General features: G+C 39.3%; 1 protein-coding gene across 1 annotated transcript; it reads right to left on the reverse strand.

Moving 5' to 3' along the window:
* Nucleotides 1-893: 893 nt before the first annotated feature.
* On the reverse strand, nucleotides 894-17,211 carry LOC127662223 (prolyl 4-hydroxylase subunit alpha-1-like). Its single transcript, XM_052153325.1, has 15 exons — nucleotides 17,048-17,211; nucleotides 13,176-13,252; nucleotides 12,663-12,759; nucleotides 12,263-12,414; nucleotides 7,678-7,815; nucleotides 6,892-7,131; nucleotides 6,344-6,552; nucleotides 6,082-6,258; nucleotides 5,173-5,243; nucleotides 3,127-3,226; nucleotides 2,574-2,627; nucleotides 2,362-2,427; nucleotides 2,098-2,166; nucleotides 1,902-1,998; nucleotides 894-1,580 (listed from the first exon to the last, which is right to left on the reverse strand). The coding sequence occupies exons 2-15, from the start codon at nucleotides 13,249-13,251 to the stop codon at nucleotides 1,510-1,512; spliced, it is 1,617 nt and encodes a 538-aa protein (XP_052009285.1). The 5' UTR covers nucleotide 13,252; nucleotides 17,048-17,211; the 3' UTR covers nucleotides 894-1,509.
* Between the last annotated feature and the right edge of the window lie 1,018 nt (nucleotides 17,212-18,229).

Here is an 18,229-nt window from a genome sequence, read left to right on the forward strand (position 1 = left end):
AACATTTATAATATGTATACACGCGTTTGTGATACAGATTTTTCACCATTGTCACACAGAAACGTGATATAGTCATTTGTATGAATTTAGTACTCATCTGTTTTGTAATAAATTAATATACAGTATATCATGTGATGGTAAACTTATATGAAATAATCATAAAAATATGATTTATCGAAGTGGCGAAAAAAAGCAACACTAGATCTCGGGTCTTTAATGACCCTATAATCCTTTTATAATCAAGCACTTTTGTACACTATTGAGAAGAGAAAGTTTAAAGAACACTACTGAGGTGTGGGTATAACTCCAAAAACGAATGACATACAGAGGGTGGAATGAGGTCCCGGGTCCCTAAACACCCAAATTATGCATTAAAGGGTTTAATAAACATTGGATTTAAAGTTATATTAAATTTATAAGGCTATATAGAAGAGACCAGGGCTAGTTGAGTTTTTACTACAGTGAATGTTTCTCAAGGTTGGTTTATTTTTTAAGCTAAATTTCTGTATAGCTACATACTTTAAGTCTTGACTAAACTATTTGATATTTACAGTTTTTGCCTAGGAAAAAGTATACAGTTCAAACACACGTTGACCTTGTGACCACATGCCCCAATAGCAGTTTATAGCATTGGTTTCATGTGAACATATAATGCAAAACATTATAGTTATGGAGACATGACCATTGTTACAATTTCCCTGTGTGGTCTCCCCCAATAAATGCAGCTATATAAAATGATCACATAGCCTAAACAAAATGATGGGCATATTATGTACATACTTTCAAAATAAATAGTGAAAAAAGAATAGCCATTTCTTTTTTATATATATAATATTTATCATATATACTGTATATATATTTTTTATGAAGTGACGCAAACAAAAGGAAGCTTTTTGATGGCATAGAATTTATTTCAGTAAAAAAACTGTCTCACTTTCTAAAAACATTTCCACATGAATAAAAGTACATAAAAAAACAGAACCAAGATAATTAAAAGCTGTTTTCCTTGACCTCAGGAAAAAAAAAATACTCTTTGGTACTTTCTGTAACCACAGAACCCGACACTGTGGTGTTTGTTTCTCAGGGATCTGTCTAAAGAAACATATGTGTGGTCTTAAGAAGTCAGTCTTAAGGACATCTTGAAACAAGTTCCGCATGTTTTCCGTAACAGTGACATTAACTGTTGATTAACATGGAGTGTTAATGGTTTCTGGAGTGTTCAGTGGTTAATTGAAGGATTTGACCAACCTTTCTAAAAAACAACTGATTATTGGAGTTTAAGAGAAGAAAGAGCAAAAGCAAAATATGGAGTTAATAATCAACCCTAAATAAATAACCAAGATAAATATTTTGATTGGCACTGCACAATATTTCTGGGTTAATTAAAAGATTCAAAATAAAAAATATCTGAAGATGGTTGATCATTAAATTCCTATACTGACACACATCCCAAACGGAGCAAAATGAACACCATGAGGCTAAACTGGGGGAAGAGGAGAGAAAGAGTGATCATTCAATCTCAGTCAGACCACAGGGCCGCCTGAATTCTTGACCTCGTTCATGTATCCATTTGTTTGATACTGGGTGAAAGAAAAGAAAGAAAAGAGGAAAAAATTACCAGAGCCGGTGTCTTTATACAATAGAATATTAAAAACATTTTTTTTTATAATATTACATAGTATAATGTATTTTTGTATATTGTAATTATTATTAGTTAATAGCAGGCACCGAGAGCAATGTAAACAGCCCTATCAATGATAATAAGTAAAAAACGTATAGGTAGAATAATACATTAATACATAATATTTTCAGAGGATTATAAAGAACACACTTTGTTTATGAAGTTCCAGAGGTTTGCCCCAGATGAAGGGGGGGGGGGGTTGGGGACATAAAATACTCACCCCACTTATTGCCCACTAATACTGGACAGGCAGCATGCCTTGTGCTGTAGTCTCCTTCTCCACTGGCAAAAAGGTTATACCAGAATACTGCTGTACCCTGGCAGGATAAACACCAGATAGACTGAAGATTAATGACTGAATCCATTTATTGATGAGGAATAAAACAGAATTGTTGTTGCATTTGTTGGTGTTTCACCTTTTTGGGCCACACTGCTGCTCCTACATTTGGAAAGACAGTAGCACCCCCTGCTGACACATCACTCATCTGCAGCAAAGACAGACCAGGATAAGTCAAGACCACACTAAAACTAAAGAGTCATGCTTATATGACAACACATCTATAACGAAGTTACTGTACGTTTTACTTCAAGCATTTAATTCAAGTCATCCCACAACTGAATGAAGTTTAAAATAAAGATTAACACATTATGTGGGAGGTGCTTCTAGCCAAGTAACTTACATAAAAGAGCCAAGTGGCAATTCTGTTTCCTGTACCCAGTTCTTTAAAGGCATCTGGTTCATCTTTCTGTATGTCCACAAACGAAGACATACACAAAATACATAAAGTGCAGCTCAATAAGCAAACAATGCAGCTACTTTTGCTTTAATACACTGATATCAAGAGAACATGTGTTTTCCTTTTATCTGTACGAAAAGGGCAGACAAACTCACCCTTCCAAAGTCAAAGTGAGGTTCATATTGACCTCCAACTCCATAATTTGCAACCTGAGAAAAAAATAAAAAAACAACTATTATGTGAAGTTAGTAGACCCTTTTAATGGACCATTTTTACACTTCTGGGTTTTGGAATGTGGACGTAAACGATTGCAGGGTAAACTTTGATAGCGGTGAATGGGAGAACACTGCAAAAATATTGCTTCAACATCAAAAGAAAAATGCCACGATTACATTTCCACATCTTTCCAAATGAAGAATTAAAATAGAGAACGATGGATTACGACAGTCAGAAGTGAGATGGCAAATATACTGTCTCTCTTAGCAGCTGTATTAGAAACTTTGCATCTGTGGTAACTATTTTTTCAAACTAATTCCAGGGTAATACAATACAATGTTATAAATTTACACTTAATAATTTAAAAACTGCAGACTTGGCTTGCTAGACTTTTGCTGCTAAATAAGGCAGAAATGTGTAATCACAGTATATTAGTCTTCAGCCTAAACGCTTCTGATTGGCCAGCTGAATTTAAAAGCCCCAACCTCTTACCTGCAGCTCCTCTGCTGTGTCCACTTCCAGGCCTGTGATGTCCTCGATACGCTGGTTAATATTTGCAATTGTAGAATGCTCATATGCAGACAGCCAAGCACTAAAATAGAAACAAGTAGACGTAGAAGAGAAATTGAAGATTATTTTTTTACAGAAATACACAATACATAATAAACAAACCATATGTCACCAAATGCAAACAATGATGATTTTCAGACTTTTTCCACATCATGTTTATCATAAAAATGGAACAAATCTGTTCTATTTGGTCCATTTCTCTAATATAAAATCTTTTTTTTTATTTTTATAAACTGATTATGAAAAAAAATCTGATAATGATAGAACATATAGACACGCAGGTGAAAGCAATGTAGGGTGGACAGAGGAAGCAAAAATAGATGAGATAGAGAAGGCATTGAGCAAACTGAGGTTCACTACCTCATTTCCTGCTTTTTCTGCAAATATGTTCTGATACAGAGTATCAGAGATTGATGTTAGGAATCCACCAATACTGATCTCATTCAGATTCAGTAGTAGATTTACATTTACATTTATGCATTTGGTAGAGGCTTTTATCCAAATCAGTGCATTTATTACAGGGACAATCCCCCCCGGAGCAACCTGGAGTTAGGTGCCTTGCTCAAGGACACAATGGTGGTGGCTGTGGGGATCAAACCAGCAACCTTCTGATTAACAGTTATGTGCTTTAGCCCACTACGCCACCACCACTTCTAAGTGTTCCATAAGAGTGCATGAGAGTGTGTGTGGAAGAGATGGGCCCATCAAAGCCACCCCAAATAAGCCATAGCATAAATCTAGTGATTGTCACATTTTCCTCAAGATATAGCTGCTTTAAAAACACCAATATCTACAATGAACAATATTTCTTATAACCATTGCTAACTGACCCCTACACTATCAGAAATCGTTATGACTGATATCTTTCATAAACCTTAACCGTAATGTGACCAATTGGACAGTAAAAGTGGAGTCATTCTGACTGCAGAGAAGTCCTCTGCGTCCATGCTCTCTCTTGTTTTCCCTCTTGCACCTTTCTCCATCTCTAAAGTTTAAAAATTATGAATTGCTGTTAACATGGTGCTTTAAATATGCTGTTTAAGGAACATTAGTGGCCTTAAACTCACAAATTCATAGCTTTTGGTGTGACATGAATCCCTCAGAATGAAGCTGATGTGTTTCAGCAACTCTACCCAGTCTGGCCATATTGAGAAGTGCACTGTTAAACAAACAAACAAACAAACAAACAAACAAACAAACAAACAAACAAACAAACAAACAAACAAACAAACAAACAAACAAACAAACAAACACACACACACACACACACACACTTGTGTTTCCATGTTTTATGGGGACTTTCCATAGACATAATGGTTTTTATACTGTACAAACTTTATAATCTATCCCCTAAACCTAACCCTACCCCTAAACCTAACCCTCACAGAAAACTTTCTGCATTTTTACCTTTTCAAAAAACATAATTTAGTATGATTTATAAGCTGTTTTCCTCATGGGGACCGACAAAATGTCCCCACAAGGTCAAAAATTTCAGGTTTTACTATCCTTATGGGGACATTTGGTCCCCACAAAGTGATAAATACACGCTCACACACACACTTGTAATAACTAAGAGAAGTTAAACCACTCTGGTGTGGGTGGAAATATGACTGAGACAACAGAACCAAGGTTGAGTGCACAGACTCAAACGGCTGGTAATGCAGAGATTAAGGCAACATACACACAGTGTTTGAGTGTATGTGTGCAATTTACCTCATTTCAAACATTTCAAAATATCAAGAGAACTGTAGGAGGAGAGACACTTTAACATCTGCTGCTTGTGTAAATATATAAAACCTTTTATGGACCATTTATGGTTGAAGCTCTCTGCACTCAGATATTTCCTGCTTTAAAACTGCTATAATTAAAATGAAAGGGCTTAAGAAATTTGAAATATAAGCACACAGTATTAATATACATTTGCTCTCTGGAGACGATGTTTTTGGACAGAATGTTTTGACCTCTTACCTCTTTGAGACTCTGTACTGGGCAGTGGTGAGTTTTCCCGTAGTGGGATCGTGCACTGTGGCTCGCTTTAGCTATTCCCCCATTATTCATAACAAGGAGGACAGAGAAAGAGACAAAGAGAGAGGAATGATACACAGAAACATGAACAGAGAAAGTGTAGAGAAATGAACGAAGGAAAGAGAAAAGGGGAAGAGAGAAAAAAGACAGATAGAGACCAGTCACTTCAGTGTTATTTTCTGAACTGAAACCAAAGAACAGGGACAGATCTGTACAACAGTAGTGATGCGAGATTTTAACTAAACTGTCTGGAATTTAGGTTGTAGGGAAAAACATCCAAGTATCTTCAAGAAATCTTAACCACAGACCTTATTTTACTCAAATTGAAAACTGTCATTATAAAAACCGATAGGAAAATCCAGGAGGGAACCCATGGCTGGAAAATGTTAATTCTCTTCCGGGTTTTTGGACTACAACATGAACAGCTTGATTTGAGGGAATTTTAATTCCAGAATGGAACTAAAAGACTTATACATTTCCTTTAGCAGTAGAACACAGAATACAACTAATGTGTATCATTCTACTAGCCTACCATTGATAAAACTGTATGCAAACAGACATGCCTCATTATTCACTAATAATATGTTCTGAGTGAAGAAGCATCTATCTTTTAGATTAGCATTATTTGTAAATGAGATATCAGGTAATATCAACAAATATCAGGTGCATTATTCTGTAAACTCTGTATAGTACACTATACTGATGCAAAAAGTGTGCACAGTGTACAATGTGGTGGTAAGCAAGTAACAGGATGCTACCAAATGTGTTACTAAATTTAACTATAATGTCTAGATCATTATATTAACTTCACATTTAGCCAATTATAGCACATTTTCAAAAAGCACAACTCACTCTGGGTTTTGCTATCTCCTTCACTGTCATGATTTCACTGTCAGAGATGATGTCATGATAACGAACAATGTGTGGGCGGTCCCACTCATCTTCCTGTTTCACTGGAGCCATTAGCAAGCGTGGATTACGGCCGTTGTCAAAATAACGGCAGAACAAACGGCTCTCTCTGCGGGGTGTCTGCAGGACAAGAGAGGAGGAGACAGTGAGAGAATTTCAAAGGAAACATTAAAAAGGTTCAGATAAAGTGAATCTTTCTGCCCACCAGTTTCACCCCCTCTCCTCTGCACAGCATTTCATACTTCTTCCTCTCTGGCAGAAGGTCTTTGGAGCGTTTATACTGAGCATCCCGTTTGTCCAACACTTTCTTTTCTGTTTTTTTACCCTCCTCCTTCTCGGCCTCTGTCTTCCTCTGCTTCTCCAGCTGGAACTCAAAGTACTTTAGGTTACCATTGGCCCTGTGGTGATTTGGGTCTGAGATTCACACACATAGACATTTAATCACTTTAGACAAGGTATTATAATAATTCATCTTGGAGTCATCATTTAATTAATTTCTCTGTCTTTGTAAGTTCATTTGTTCCACCTTCCGTTCTGGGCCCTTGTCAATTCATTCATTATTATAATCCAACATTCTCTGTCTATATGTCTTTCATTCAGTCTACCATGTTGACATAATGTATGTTCACAATGCAGAGCTTCCCCAAGTCCACCCACTTCACAAATCTAGATGTGTATGTTGCTGTAAATGGGTATGACAACTACTTACAAACTTGACCATAAAGAAGAACTTATTGCTTTCTTCAATCTTACCCAGCTTCAGCATCCGCTTGGTCAGCTCAAGAGCCCGCTCTAGCTCTCCCTGCTGGTAGATGGCATAACTGAGGTAGTCCATGACTGTGACTTTGTCGATGGTGGATTCCTCACCCTCATCCAGCTGTGTGAGAGCTTGAGCCATCCAGAGTTCTGTGTGATAATAATCTGCCTCCGAGTAAGCGATCTTCCCCAGCTCGTAGCAGTCTTCCACAGTCATTCGGCTCTTGTGAACAACACCTGAGGTCAGACCAGTGAGAAGACGCACACAAATGCCACAAATCACACAATGACACACTCACATAGATGGTCTCTTTATAATTATATGAAGCTATATATATGCAGCTGAGAATTATTTTTATTTTGTAGGGTTAATACAGGTAAAGTGGGATATTTTCTTATCATTTGATCCTAATGGCTCTATTTTTGTCATTCCATACTAGTTTTGGCAAACAGTTTAATCTAAAGCAACTTACAGTGTATTCAAGGTATACACATTTTATCAGTTCGACTCAAACCCATGACCTTGGCGTTGCAAGTTCCAAGGTGTACCATTTGAGCAACAGCAACACATAGTCAGACATTATCACTCTCTCAGCCATGGGAATATTTTAAAGAATCTAATTTCCAAAGAACTACAAGATAGTTTTCAGGAATAGCTCAGAGACACAGCATGATGCTTCTCAAAGAGTTCCTACAGAGCATGGTGACACATTGTACTTGATTAAGAACTGCAAGCAGGACTGGAACGTATAAACACACACACATACTGTAAAAGTCACTCACCAGGCAGGTCTCCATTAGAGATTGTGTTGGCTGACAGCTGGTATGTGTCCTGTAATCTAAGCAAAGCTTTGGCTGCTCCTGTCTGGTCCTCGTCTGTTGGGAAAAACTGCCTCTGAACAGTCAGATTAGAGATAAACCCTAAAAAAAGAGAGCAAATAGGGAAGAGAAAGAGAGAGGTGATCTAGACCTTATGTATTACACCACATCCAAAAAGTTACATAAAAGCACATAAATTACATATTTATGGACTGAAAACAGCTAATTTTGCCATAAAGCTACAAGTTTGCAGCACTGACACGAGAATCTATTTAATGCTCAGAGCAATGCTGAAGACTATAAAATAATATTTATAGATTTTCTGATATAGAGGAATATTCCAGGTTCTAAACATGTTAATCTTATGATGATAACCACGGAAAGTAATTGTACTTGCCCCTCAGTTTGTAAAATAAATACAAATAATGGGTTTACAGTAATGCGATTGGAATTGAAGTTTATGAGAGTTTAAAAGCAAAAGTGCGCTGCATGAATTTTTTATTAAAGGAATATTCCGGGTTCAATACAAGTTAAGGTCAATCAACAGCATTTGTGGCATAATGTTGATTACTACAAAAATGTATTTAGTCTCTTTAAAAAAAAATTTTTTTTAAATAAATAAAAATAAATCAAGGTTAGAGCCACTAACAACAGAAGTGAATGTGGCCAATTTTTAAATATTAAAATACTCACTGTTCCAAAAGTATAGCCACAAAACAAAGGATATGATTGTAAACATTATTTTAGTGTGATAAAATAGCTTACTAACCGTTTCTGTATAAAGTTATGTCTAGGGATGAAATGGTTACTGGATTCACGGTAAAACACGATAAAATTCCCAGAAGGTTAGTACTATCATTTCACATTGTAAAACTCGTGGTAAAGGCTGTCCACCACACACACCCAGCACGGGTCTGACGCATGGGCGCTGTGCGCATCATGCAACATAGTTGTTTATTTAGCGTGAAAACATGGCGGAAGGCAATGACAGTGCTTGGGAGAATTTCCAACCTTCCAAGAAGACAAAATCAGAAGTGTGGTCACTGCGAATGCGTCTAATCTGGCAAGTCATCTTCGCGACAACCATCCATCACTTTATAGTGCATGCAAGGTAAGTTAACTTTTAGCTCAGTGCATGAGTTTGGGAAAAGTATGAGGAAAAGTAAATAGTTAGAGACAATATTTAATTGGGTTGAAATAATTTATTATCTCACTTGTAAAAAAACGCAACCTTCTGCAAAGAAAAAACTCCTAGCAAGTGCATCGCTTTAAGGCAAAAGACAGTAACAAATAACAAGTACATGCGACATTTAAGTGTTGTACATTCATACCACTAATACACAGCTTTTCAAATAATTACGGGGACACGAAATAGTGATTTCAGATGAATGTTTTAAAATTTTACCTGTTCTTTAATTATGTTAAAATCTGTTGCAGTCTACAAAACAATCATCAAATACAAAAACTGAAGTCCGATTTCATTTTCAACACAATCAATAACTATAACAGAGTCGCACGATGGCACCAGTTCTCTTTCATCATCTCGCGTTCGAGATCCACCTATGGGAAGGGCATCCGTACCTGACCTATGCAGAAACATCCAATTGCACCAAGTCTGGCTAGACAGACAGAAGCGCGTGACCTATGCTCGGTAAGGACCCACCCCCTTACCTAAGAGCATATAACGACCTGCACGCGCTGCTGCTACTCAGTTGACATTCGCTTCTCATGACCTCTGTTTTTCTCTCAGCTCGGTTGGAATTTGACTTTCACTAATTTGTCTACAGGAGGACACATCGCTCAGATCAGCCTCCGCCAGACGTGACGGTCTTGTTTCAGCCAGGTTAGCTGTTTCCTGTTTTTCGCAAGCTGCCCACACTTGCTTAAACTACCACCAGGCTGCCCGCCTTTCTCTCTCTCATCACTTCCCCTGCTCCACGGCTGCATGGCAAGGATTTTACGGAGTTTCGCCCTAATATGGCATTTTCCAAACCTACGGCTTCCTCTGGGGTAAATTTAATGCGTGCCTGCCTGGTCACATGCGGAGCCCTAATCGCAGCCAGAGACCCTCATCCTTTCTGTGTTGTGTGCATGGGTTTCAAACACGCGGAGGAGGCTCTAGAATTTCCGGAAAACTGTACCCTCTGCTTGGTGCTGCCTAAAAACTCCGGCGCCGGAGGCTAAATGTCGCCGCTACCCAGTGCACCGAACTCTCCGACTCTGATGGGGGAAATGGTGATAACGACGTGCTCCTGGGTCCCTCCCGGGGGCGCAGCCTCTCTTAGCTGGGCCGATCAAAATAACCCGGCTTGCCCCGAGGTCATTCTCTCAGGGGACCCCTTGCTCGCCAATGAGCCAGCTGGTTCTGGTGAAGAGGGGCTCGACCTCAAACACGGTCTCGCGGGCCTCGAAGTGAAGGATATGACGGCCATTGGCATGGGTGACCCCCCGCCATCGAGCCCTCTATCGCCAGACACCTTAATCCCTCTCAAGGTGGCCTTGCCCCCCCAAGCCTGTTCTCCCCAACAAATTGGACTGATTTTCTGCCTGCCATACACCAGGCCTCTTTCAAAGCCTCGGCCTTGGCTGTCAGGGCCCTCAACGTCTCCTCCCTTCTCTCTGCATACCAGGCTGAACTCCTGGTCGACATGGGGCAGCAACTAGAGAAAGGGACCCCCACACCCTCTCTGTGGAAGGAGATTGTCACAGTCAATGACCTTGTTCTCCGTAATGCCCGTCAGGCCGTCCAAGCCTGCTTGTGCTCTATGGCTTTATCAGTGGCCGGAGAATGTGCACTTTGGCTTAATCTGTCGGGCCTCCCTGACAGTGAAAAGCAGCGCATTGCGGGTGCCCCTGTAGACCCTGGCCAGGCTCTCTTTGGCCCTGCCATTGCTTTAATGCAACAGCATTGCGACAATAAGAAAAAGGAGAACGAAGCGCTTAAATTATGCCTTCCTAGGAAAGCAGCACCTCCTCAGCAGAGTAACCCACCCTCCGCTAAGCCCTGGGGTAGAATGTCTTTCGCCGCGGCCAAGAAAACCCCCGACTCTACCCCCTCTGACTCAAAACTTAAACGGCCGTCCTGATGCACGGCCTCAGGGGGCTTGGAGTCCACGTTCTCAGGCCACCAGCCCCCTGGACTCTTATCCTACCCTCCTAGTTCACAAAAAAAGGAGGTTTTCACTCGGTCGGGTCAGCCTCTTTTGACATTCAGCCTCTTATTAATAAAGCTGCATTTTGCCATTTTTCTTCATGATAAGCAATGCATATGGACATATATATAGATATTATGATTAAATAAGTCACGAGCAATCGCAATCTAATCAAGCTGCATTAAGCGTCCGCGCTTTAGGGATGAGCGTCCCCGAGGCAGAGTCTCTCTCAGCCGGGTACAGTTTCAATCTCTCCCCCTTAGATTGTGACATTCGTGCAACTTATAGAAGAGGCACCGACCACACAGAGAAATGCCAGTTTCTGAGTTTATAGTTATTAACATGATCTGCTTCTGTATTATTTGAACTTTAATAGAGCTATAAGCTATATATTTTACTGCATTGAAGATGTAACGCCGGGATGTTTCCTTTAAAGAGCTCCGCCACCGCTTATTCCACAACGGTACATGCTTCTGAATGTACTTTTTTTTTATAATTCCCTAATACTTTGGGATCTACATAAAATAAACTGTGAAAGTTTCGAGTGCATCTGGACTCATCTGTGTAATTCTTCCTCCATCAGGCGTGAACTGCTGCTCTCACGCGTCATCGTTACAGTATATTGTGATTTCATCTTACGTTAAATGAGATCAAACGACTATTCAACAACGAAGATTTTTCTCGTCAATTTTGTATTTTCGCCGATGGCGATAATGTCGACTAAACGTTTCAGCCCAAATGCAAATGATAATATGCTTTTAAACTCACCTGCTTTAGTTGCTTGAATAAATCCGGGTGTCTGTCTTTCATGTGCTTTATTAAGTTTGATGTGTTTATCCTTTTGTCAGAAAATTGCAAAAGCAGCATTCACAAATAGGTTTTTGCTGATCTATGATGTTTCCCTAACCTATGAATTTCCAAACCTTGCTTTTTCCACTTTTCTTTTCGACAAGATTCAGTTGAGACTCCGCAGCAGCAGCTTTGCTTGTCGTCATCTTTTTCTTGTTGTGAGCGTTCGAAAGTTCCCGACTCTGCATGGGTACCGAGTAGACCCGGTACTCGGTTCCCCAGTACCTCCAGAAATTCTGGTATTGTAAATAATTTTTGTTTGAGTACCGACTTGGTACCGGAGTACCGGTATTTTTGACAACACTTATTTGAACTGTAAAGTTGTCTAAATCATCCTTTTTGCTTTGGGACTACTGTTCTAGGCAGATTAACATCTGGTTATGTGTTATTGAGGTAATTCCTCTGAGTGGATGTTTCTCTATGTAAACTGTCTCTTTGGTATCCTTGAAAAACTCCAGGATTTGCAAATATACATTGAGAACTACTCAAATGTGATTATTTGTCCATGTATAGGAAACTTCATGTTCATAGCACAATTAATAATTTACCATTGGTAGTGTCTTTCAGCACAAGGCTCTCCAGGTCAGCCCATTCACTGTTGAGTCTCTTCATCAGCTTGAAGGCATTGACAGGGTGTCCCAGGAATCCCTCAGGGTCCTGGGTGGCTGTGTTTGTCAGCGAATCCAGCTTGTCTGCCCACCTAATGCAGATAAAGATCACAAAACAGAGTTAAACTACCAGAATTTTCACCTGCCAAAAACTCTTTCGCTTCCTGGGCGCAGGTTTACACAGCTGAGCATATCTAGGCCAGGCAGAAGAAAATATGGCAAGGATGTATATGCTCTTAAACTTGTGTGTGTGTGTGTGTGTGTGTGTGTGTGTGTGTGTGTGTGTGTGTGTGTGTGTGTGTGTGTGTGTGTGTGTGTGTGTGTGTGTGTATTTACTCACTCTTTGACCTGCTCTATTCTGTTCTCCTCTTGTTTGATGTATTCTTTCAGTAATGTCACCAGGTCCTTTTCTGTGTACAGTAGGTCTGTCATCTGACCTACATGTGAAAGTCAAACATCAAATCTGGATTCAAAAATGGAACATGTCACACTCTTAGTAAATAGTTGGGAGAAAGATTTAACATTATAATCTACAAATTATAATCTATAAAACAAATTCGATCAGTCCTTTATTTATTCATTTACTCTGGACTTTGGGCAAACATATTTCCCATCTGAATCTGTGATATGCATCACATTCCATTGCAATGCACTGTTTTATAGGTAATGCATTCTTCAATAATAATAATATTTAAAAGTACACTGGTCATGTTCCTGATTATTCAGGAGGGATTTGGATAGTCACAAGTGCATCCTGCATGTTTTGAATGTCAGGAAATGTGAATCATCAAATAAGGAATGGCTACAGCCCAGAAAAATAAGAAAACAATAGAAGATGATCTGTATCGCATACCAATAGAGCTGAAGAAGTCATTGTGGGCATTTAGGTTGTTGAAGAGGAAACTCAACAGGAACCAACACAGCACCATCCTGAGAGAAAGACAGTGTCATATGTGAGACCAACAAACCCATTTAAGCTGTATAACCCTTAAACACATACCTCAGGGCTCAGGCCTTTTGTGACCCGGGACCTCATTTCACTGTTAATCCATATTTACATTTATGCATTTGGCAGACGCTTTTATCCAAAACAATCCCCCTGGAACAATCTGGAGTTAAGTGCCTTGCTCAAGGGCACAATGGTGGAGGCCATGGGGTTAGAACCAATGACCTTCTGATTAACAGCCCTGTGCTTTAGCCACTACACCACACCATCATACAAAGAAATACTATATCACTTTGATTTTCTGTGGGAACAAAAATCGGCCCTGGAGTTGTCGAGCTCATGCGGGTTGCCAGAGTGATGACACGATTGTGTCTTGCTGCCTTGAAACCATGGCTGCACATGAAACACAGTATGAATGTGAATACTCAAATGTTGTATTTACTCAAAATGTCCATCCCTACTAGTAGCTGAGATAAATTAGATAGCTAATATTATGTGATGCTCAATGCTTACCTGTTAAGGAGACAATTAGCCAATTCAGCATCCGTTTTAAAGGATTTCTATGCTTTAAGCGGTCTCCATCTTCCAAAAGGCATCTCCAATATTTATCCTTGTTTTACTACGCCTCTGGTCATGGTTGTTTTTAGACGGATGGTGAGGCTTTTAAGGTTGGGTGAAATCTGTTATCTCTGATTCAGTTCATTTGTTGCCTTCCGTGGCTGCAGCATGCATTTGTTTGCCTGCAAAATTGTTCAAATATGGCAACCCGGTGGTGACGAAACACTATTGGTGAGTGGGCAGTGGATGGGATCACACAGGCCAAAACATAAACAGAAATTACGGCCCGGAATGGAAACTTCAAAGTAGAATATACTGGCTGTAGCATTGTTACTGGAGAAGCCAGTATTTCAACTTAGCATGTTTCCTCTAATTCCTTATTTTATGATTGTAAAAATATTAAATATAGTACCTTTAAGGCTTCAAATTTTTAAATACAGTGAAAATTAGGTTTTGGTTGCCATAACCCCCTCTGCACACCCATGAGGGTAAGCATCGCTGTTTAGTGCTCACTGATGGCTCTGAATTTCTGAACAAATGCAACACAGAACGGACAGAACCACAAAAAGTATCATGCAGGCCCTGTGGGAAAATCTCTTCTATGTGTTTGTGCACAAGTATCTGCATGTTTAAACAAGAGGTCATGCTTGTTTGGTGAAAGGGCAACTTTGGCCACCCAGAGGAATTCTTGGGGCAAACGCAAAGACTCGCTAAGCAAAAACAAGCCCAACAAACGGAGAGATCCATAATCTCTTTATGAATCTTTAGGAGCATTTCCAGTTGATGATTCTGAATGCCGGATCTGTGCAGACAATGCAGTGTAACCTTTAGGAACCAGGTTCAAATGTCCACGGAAACTCTACAAACCAATTCCTTGGATTTTGGTGTGTGTGTGTGAGAGCACATGTGTGTGTGTTTGTATGTATGCATTAATTTATAGAGATATCTTGCTCTTAAATGCAAGAGTAAAAACAAAAAAAGAGAGCAAAAACACATGAGCACATGCCTACAAGTGTGTGAATGGCACTCTGGAAAAAATGCCTAATGATTTATGAGATGAGGCCAGCGGTGTTATACACACAAACATTAGCGCTTCAGATCAATGGTTTACACAGTTTTGTCTAAATTAAGTTGTGCTACACAAATATCACCATAAGGTGTTGCCATGTGAAGACTCCTGGCATGGTATGTGAAGGGCATCTGATCCCCAAGATAAGCAAAACAACAATACTCTACTTTGCTTCTTTGTGTGATGTGCAGACAGAATGTACCTGCGCCAGCATGTAAGCTATACAAGCCCTTCTTTCGTGAACTAGATGTCAATGCCACCGGTATATCCCAGAATAAGATAAATGGCATGTCAGTCACTCACATACTTGTATAATAAATATAAATAGAAAAACTCAAATTGGAGCATTGGCCTAATAGATATATACAATTACTTTTTGTATATTGCCTTTTTACATTTTTGTTTTGCACTATTCTCTTTGTGTGCAGCTCACCTCCCATTGCTTTGGCAATATGAATGAACTAACTTTACTTGTCATACCAATAAAGCACCTTAAACTGAATAACTGATATACAGAAAAGTCTGGAGCCAGCTAAGCCTAAACTTGCTAAATGTGGCATTGTTTCCTTACATATACAGTGTTGAAGGGATAGTTTGCCCCCCCATTATATTTTGTCTCTTCATTTACTCACCCTCATGCCCCAGATGTGATGACTTTCTTTCTTCTGCACAACACAAATTACAATTTTTAGAAGAATATATTTGCTCTGTAGGTCCATGCAATGCAAGTTAATGGTGGCCAGGCCTTTGAAGCTCCAAAACGTTAGTGATGAGAGAATTTTCATATTGGGTAAACTATCCATCTAGCATTAAAGCATCTTATTCAGTTTTTAGAATTAATTGCTTGCTTTTCTTTATCCATGGCAATGGCATAATGACAGTATCTAATGCTATTCACTACTTATAGTACTGATAAATGTTCTCTGCATTGCCTTCCCTAAACATCTTTAGGAAAGATTTAGAAAGAAAAAAAAAAGGTTTTACAGTCGTATTTTTTTTTATCTGATGTCCATATCTTGGACATCATCACTGGTTGTTGAATAAAATGTTATTAGTGACAATGGGGAAACTTTGTGACATACAGCTGTCACCATGCACAAAGAAACAGCAAGTCAATCCAGATGTTTCTCTCCTTGTGTTGACGAGCAACTGTGTGTGGATTCCTGACTTTTCTGTGTTTGATGCTTCTGGTCTGCAGCTGGGAAGACAACAGAGTTCGTGACCCTTACACAATTTTGGTAGCTTTCTGACAAAACATCAAGGCTACTACAGTTAGTATTTGTAGAAACAGTTAAAACGAATAGATGACAAAAATAAATAAATAAACAAAATGGCTTATTAAACTTATTTTAGTGACTTATTATATCATATAAGGTGTATGTTTTTTAAAGTACAAATAATAACTGTAGTGTCTATGGAGGAAAATATGGGTATTTGTAGAGTTAAGGCGGAAACTATTTTGAAAGTGGCGTTCGTGAGCTCGTGAGGGTCCAGTATGGAAGCCGCGCGCATTTCATTGGATCCAGCGCAGCGGAAATGCCACGTCTTCCACTCCCCTACTCTCCTCTGGCTACGCGAGTTGCAGATTAGATACCTGAGCAGTCCATATCGTCCTCTTAGTTAGCAGATAACAGATGGCAAAGGAAGAAATGAGAGGGGAAAAAAAGCAGGAAAGTAGGACAAGTGGGACATTTTAAAGAACAAACTCCCTGCCTGCAGGAGTGTACCAGCCTATGAGTCGCTGCGCTGTGGCGTTTGTTCACAACATAAAAACACGATATCATTGCAAAATTATTACAGCACTACAAATAATGGAACAACCAGAGTGCCCTTGTGCAGATCAGTTTTAGAGAGCACACATTTACAATTGTATATATAAAAAAAAAAAATTAAATACTTTGAGAGACAGCTCTGCACAGGTCTTAGTCACTTTTCACTCACGTTGTTTCAGTCATAGAAATTCTTGCCAGCAACTCCTTAAACTCTGCAAACTTTATGGATCCAGGGGTTTTAAAGCCAATTGATTGAGTTCACTTGTATAGCTGGTATAATGCGTCATAATAACCCTATTACAACACCAAAGACTTCAACACAACTAAACACGCGATTAAACAAATCAAACTTAACATGTTACTGTATGGCTAGCTCTTACCTGTATACTCTCAAGCTGTCAATATGCACAAAGAAACAGCAAGTCAATCCAGATGTTCCTCTCCTTGTGTTGATGAGCAACTGTGTGTGGATGAGATACTCTTATGTGTTTATGATACTTCTGGTCTGCAGCTGGGCTTGATCGAGGGCTTGTCTTCCCTTCGCCATCTGGCGGCGAGAATTCCGCTGTGCTACGTGCAGAGTCGCACACACACTGTCTCTCATTCAGATCCCTAGTTCCTCATGTCGTGAATCAGTATATTGTGAACACGAATTCGGGCACTGGTAAGGGTACTGATCAACTGAACATTGGAGCACTTGTGACTCATTCACCTGAGACACGTTAATGAACTCGCGCATTAAAGTGCAGCTGAGATTAATCAGCACCACCTGACACTGCCATTCATTTTCTTTCAAGATATTTAAAAGTACAGTGTTATTATAATAGATAAATGGCATAAAGAAATAGAAATATATTGGAGTGTATTTTAAACCGTCTGTTAATAACTTTTAACAAATATTTCAAGGATTGTTTCACTTCCATGGTAATTACGAATGAAAGACATTACAAACAACATCTATTTTAAAGAGAAAATAAGGCTTGGACTTCATAATTTTACGCTTATGCTCATCATCTAACGACTTGATTCACTTCATAAGACATGACCACGTTTCCGGTAACTGAAAATATAGGCATTTTCCTAAGGGCATTTTTGCGCCCTTGAAGTGCAATTTGATTGATTTGGTCAGTTTCCAACCTTTGCATTTTGTCTCTGCATATCTGGCACTTCATGACTTACTTTCTTGCTTGATTGCTTGGTCTTTTCCTCTCCACATCTGCCATCTCTCTCTCTCTCTCTCTCTCTCTCTCTCTCTCTCTCTCTCTCTCTCTCTCTCTCTCTCTCTCTCTCTCTCTGTCTCTCTCTTATTGTCACAAAACGAAATATTAATATGCGCATCTGATGAACGAAGCATTGATTGTGTAAAAGAAATGTGTCGTTCTGCACAACACGATTTACCAGCAAGGTAAATTACAAACGTTTTTAAAGTTACGCAACAAATATAATGAAGTTGCAATGACGAGCAGCACTACACGGTCACATTTCAGCACTTCATGAGTATGGACAGCGTCTCTCTTAAGTAGCACTTAAAATGAACGAACCTTAGAAAAAACCCTTAGTAG

The sequence above is a fragment of the Xyrauchen texanus genome, chromosome 22, assembly GCF_025860055.1.
Source record: "Xyrauchen texanus isolate HMW12.3.18 chromosome 22, RBS_HiC_50CHRs, whole genome shotgun sequence".
Lineage (NCBI taxonomy): Eukaryota > Metazoa > Chordata > Actinopteri > Cypriniformes > Catostomidae > Xyrauchen > Xyrauchen texanus.

Excerpts from the sequence above, each read along its gene's own strand:
- LOC127662223 (XM_052153325.1), bottom strand. The coding sequence starts at position 13,251 with ATGGTGCTGTGTTGGTTCCTGTTGAGTTTCCTCTTCAACAACCTAAAT. Across the intron at positions 6,259-6,343 it reads GAGGAGAGGGGGTGAAACTG|ACACCCCGCAGAGAGAGCCG; the intron begins GTGGGCAGAAAG and ends CTTGTCCTGCAG. Across the intron at positions 2,428-2,573 it reads CTCACTTTGACTTTGGAAGG|AAAGATGAACCAGATGCCTT; the intron begins GTGAGTTTGTCT and ends GTGGACATACAG.